At 41.5% G+C, this 5,454-nt stretch overlaps 1 protein-coding gene across 1 annotated transcript in view; it reads left to right on the top strand.

Annotated features, from left to right (window-relative positions):
* The window catches only part of LOC106811722 (MLX-interacting protein-like), a 30,432-nt gene continuing 24,978 nt past the window's right edge, over window positions 1–5,454 (top strand). The window contains 1 exon segment of the mRNA XM_014815429.1: window positions 1–423. Coding sequence (XP_014670915.1) covers window positions 92–423 — 332 coding nt within the window. The 5' untranslated portion in view covers window positions 1–91.

Genomic DNA, 5,454 nt, shown 5'->3' with positions numbered 1-5,454 from the left:
GTCATTTTACAGCTGTTTTCGAAAACAACACTCGCTTGTTTACCTGTTTAATCACAACAGACCACGCGCATACACTCGTAACCCGTCATACATGGCAGCTTGTAACTCTCTCGGCACGACGCAGGATCGTATTTGGGTGAGAATGGGTCGGCACGACGATGAACAGAGAGAGAGAATAGCTCGCTGTAACGAAGGTATTCACTCGGGACACTTCATGGTGAGCAATCCGCATACGAACGAAGATTCGGAACCCGGAACCGAACCCGCTAGTCGCGACGATGCCGATCCGATCGTTGACGTCACCCTGCAAGATCCGGAGACAATACGCAGCTTACCTCGGCAGCAAAAACAGGGATTCGTCAAGGCGAAGACTATAGACGCGTCGCTCGCAAAGTTGTTCGAGTGCATGAGTTTAGCATACAGGTATTTTTTTAGGCCGTGGCTATTCTTAGTCTTACGACCAGTCGTAAGAATTCTTTATGGACTATTCTTACGACATGCAACGCGCATGCGCATAATTAATAGTTAATAGACCTTAATAGTAATATAAATTATAATGCTAGTTTAGGGAGTCGCCTACTCCATAACCCGAACCCGAACACTAACAATAAACCGACTCGATTTCCTTATATACGTATTATATCTTACAAAAACAATCTATGGTGTATAACGACATACGCAACCAGGGAAAAAAATATAATTTATTTTTCGGGTGCTACTTTTCAACCTCGCGTGGATGAAAATAGCACTCTAAAATTTGGTTTGCATTGAACTCTATGCAAATTTATGGGGGCTCTTTTTGGCATTTCAGGGGCTCTTTTTGGCATTTCGGGGGCTAAATCGCGCCGAGCCCCCGTGTATTTTTTTCACTGTACGCAACGCATGCGCATGCACGTTGCATGTCGTAAGAATAATAGCCACAATACAAGTACAAGTACAACAACAGTCTGACATTGTTGCAGCATTAACACCTAAGACTTGTTTACAGTGCCATAGCAGGCGTTAGTAAAAGAATTCGTCACACAATTCCTCAAAGGACTCATGGCCCAAGCCTAGTTTGGCACTCCGGATTAGTTTAGCACATATGCGATACTTTTGCGGGGTTCCAAAACTATCCTTGATCAGGACCCATTTGGTTTCTTTGTGTCTGTGATTCCTGACTGGAGCTTGCTCCCATTGTCTATGGTAACCTGTGATTCTCACTCACAGCAATACCTACACTGTTCAAGTGCACAATGAAGCCCATTCCTAGTTTAGCACCCTAGATTAGTTTAGCATATATATATGTGAACTATAGGAGGTATATATATACAGGGTTCTCAAACTACACACATTTCTAGTGTGGGACCCCGACCCTCATTTTTGCAAATTTATGTCCTAAACTAAACTGGGTTCAGGGTTTCTTATACATAGGAGGCATAGTGGCGCACCGCCGTTGTCAAATTTAACATCGCCGTTGTCAAATGTTCATGTATTTACTGATATGTATATCCTGTATCTATATACCTATAAGTATGTCAATACATCCTGTATTTGAATCCATCATACGCATTTTCCCCCAAACTGGCGCTGATAGGGTCTATGTCTCCCTGGGTACTGCCGGAACGTACCCTGGTAACTATCTGATATGCCGGACAGTACCTTGCTTACTCCCCACCGTACCCTGACTGTTCCTGTTCCGTCCACTACTGATGTCGCAACATTTGAAATATACATACATACCGCCAATCTTTATATCTTTATAAAGTTGGATTGGAGTATGAAATTGTGAAACCAGGAAGAAATTTTAACCTATATATACACTGATGCGCGCAATCCTTTTGCAAATATCGCGATGATCGGGAATGCGTTTTCTTTTCGTAATGTTTACGACGTTTTCGCGCATGTGTACACTGCGTATGCGACATTTTTGAAAGATGGCGGCAAGTGGTACAAGTGGAACAGGAAAATTTGTATGATTACCTTAATGGGTTGGAAACGTTGGATAAAATTATAAGCAGAGTCGTACTAAATTCACTCTATGCTGCAGATGTAATGTAAACAATAACAATCGGTCGCGCGGGAAATGCACCACATGTACCGGAAACAATCCTAGACTATTGCCGTAAAGAGGTACGCTTCCTGCCAACAGTCGGTCGAGGGGGCTGAAAACTGGGTACGGTTTGGAGTAGGCGAGGTACAGTTCGGTTAATTAGATAGTTACCAGGGTACGTTCCGGCAGTACCCAGGGAGACATAGACCCTATGAGCCATTACATGCCGGCCCAACTGGCCATTACCTCCTTTGTCTAATTTTCCCTCAGAAGAAACTCTGGGGTTGCTAAATTAGAATTAGGCCGCCTGTGACATTAAAACCTTTATCTGCTGTTGTTCAATGCATTGATCTAACAATCTGATCGATGCCGACCTGTGTCTCTATGTATAGGTGTTCAGTCGCTGAGGAGTTACCGTTACCAGGAATTAATAATGATAACATTGCTATTATTAACTCCTGCCGTTACGAGATTACAAGATAATTACATTGCATGAGACTGATTGCACCGTTGGTACAGCAAGAGTACATCACACACACATCACACAATCGTCCAGGGGCCATGGTTACAAGCACATTCCTTAAAGCCGCACAATGCGCATCCAAACGCTAATTTCTCCAGTACTAGACTAGCAAATACTTCGTGTCATGCATAATCATACTACCTTATGGCAAAATAAACTCTAGTTCCTCCCATTTCACTGCGCGTTGTCTTATAAAAGGTATTTTGAAAATACCTCCAATGTTGTTGAAATTCTTCGATGTTGTGTACAGTTTCCCCAATCTCCAAGCAACCGTGCAGCGGTGCCGCGGTACAGCGGTACGGGCGCAGCAAAGATAAAAACATGTGACGTCACGTCACCACTTCGATGTTATGTTGTTTGAAACAATTTAGCGTTGGCGCCTGATTACCTGATTTCGCACCTCTTTCTTGTTGGGAACGCGCAGTCAAATGGGAGGAACTAGAGTTTATTTTGTCATAAGGTAGTGTGATTATGCATGACACGAAGTATTTGCTAGTCTAGTACTGGAGAAATTAGCGTTTGGATGCGCATTGTGCGGCTTTAAACGATAAATGCCTTTGAAAAACAAATATTATGCACGTTTCTATGCATACACTGCTTAATCGGGACATTTATGCGGTTCCCCTCTTTCCTGATAAAGTGGCAACCACTGTATTTTCTTTATCTACGTAACAATATTATCTGTGCAAAATTATAGCTTGATTCAATATAAAACATATAATTACATAATACATATATATGATAATTATGATTACATATCATTTGCACCTTCGCTGTCCAGAGTTCTTTATCCATGTGTAGTTTCCTTTAGTAAAGGACCTTTACCATGAGTGTGAACAAAATCTCTAAGCCTAAATTTCACTTTGCTCAGCTGCTACAGCACATAATGGTAATTATATCAAGAGCATGATTATATCCATAATTGGTCTGAGTCATAGTCACTGTACAGTGTACACCATACAAAATCTCATTTATGATGAAATTATGTACCTACACATTCACGTGATACCAGACAATGATGCACAATTTTGCTCTACTTTATGATATCATCTACCGATTTGATCAATGTTGGATGATCTTTATACTAGTCCTTTGGACTGTGAAGAGTTACCATTTTGAGATGATTATGTAAGCTAAGCCTCTTTATTGTATTCAGATGCATAACGTGTGTAAGTACACGTTGCTCATCTCATTCTTTTCTAATATATACATGTGTGCTACAGGGCAATGTACAGGTTTGAATTATTCTTGCACAATTCTGTGCATTATATATGATTCATGGGGGAGTGTCCATAATTTTAGGATAGGATATATGTGAGCTGCACTCAATTGCAGTTTTGTCAGGATCAAGGCCGTACGCAGGAAATTTTCTGTAGGGGGGCAAATACGCAGGAAATTTTCTGTAGGGGGGGCAAAGGTACTCCCCACGCCCTCTATTGCTCTATTTGTCCCATTAAAAGGCATACTCTGAAAATCTCTAGGGGGGGCAACTGCCCCTGCTGCCCCCCCCCCTCCCGCTGCGTACGGCCCTGAGTCTCAGGATATAACTCGACGTCTAAACTTGAAAACGCCTACATGAAATTGCTTTGGCCCGTGTGAATGAACTACGCATTTAAATACGTATTGTATAACGACATGTATGTATGCAGAGCTATAATATGTTAATTCGTCGTTGAACGAGGGTACAACATTTATCACAGGTTCGACATTTATCGTTGCGTGTACCTGTGAATAAATTTGCAATCGCGCGGTGCTGTGCACACATCTTTATGTGTGTATCATAGATCTGTCAGTATTCTGCATCTTTTTCGTCTTATTTAACAAGGGGTAAATTTTTATAGCCCTGTTTCAATAATTAAAATTAAAAATCTAAAGTATTTCCTCAAAGTGGGTGTGAAAACTTGAGAATTTTTAGCACTATCTCATCTGCACGTAGAATAAAATAGATAGAGCTCTGAGCTGTACATTTGCATTTTGTGGATCGGCAGTGCTAGACTTTATATAATCACACGATGCGCAAAATACACGGGTCTGAGTAGAGTGCTTTTTAGAATGTTTATTTCGTTTCTCTAAATTGTTTAATAGCGAATTTTATTTGCATTGATTTACTTTAATGATTTAGTGAAAATGTGGTCTGTGATGCGATGATATTCAGGTCACGTTGCGCGTGACAGGAATATTCCACACATTTCCTTTTATAGCTCTGACGTTCACGCTGCCGTCACATTTTTATCGTCCGGTTTGAGTAATTATCTTTGGCTCGAATTCAGTTCGTGACCCACTTTCCATGCAGGTCGGCTTAGGTTTGCTCGTGACTTTGAACTTAAATTGAACCCTGGCTTGTATTTCCTGCGAGTCAGATGAGAACGTGCCAGCATATATAGCACTCATTCAACCTTGTAAGGCACGACGGTTGGTCGCATGTACAGCACAGGATGTGATATGTGACATTGTCGAAACCCTGGGGCCCATTGTCAGACACAAAATGAGCTTTAACATTAGTCTTAACATTAACTTCGACTCGTAAACCATCGACAGAAACATTGTGAAGTTACGAGAACGAAAAATCTCCTAGCAAATTTTCCTCTTAACATTCCGAGATCCCAGACCCTCTCGTAACTTTAAGATTAAGATGAAAATAACACATTTACGCAATGAATAGCAATTGTAGTGATATTATATTTTATATTAACTTTACGATGTTTCTGAGAACCTGATGTCATGTGTAGATTCCATTGCCTCACAAAGGCAGTCACACGAGTCAATCGTCCGAGCTGATTGTTTCGTAAAAATTACCGATTGGCTGCTGCGATACGGAGCGTATCGCGGTTCTCGCGTTCGCTCCGGCGGCGGCTGCACGTTACGTAGGATGCACCGGGACGAATGTCCGATCCTTTTA

This window comes from Priapulus caudatus, unplaced genomic scaffold (genome assembly GCF_000485595.1).
Source record: "Priapulus caudatus unplaced genomic scaffold, Priapulus_caudatus-5.0.1 Scaffold568, whole genome shotgun sequence".
Classification (NCBI taxonomy): domain Eukaryota; kingdom Metazoa; phylum Priapulida; class Priapulimorpha; order Priapulimorphida; family Priapulidae; genus Priapulus; species Priapulus caudatus.
This window is presented reverse-complemented; position numbering and strand designations above follow the sequence as displayed.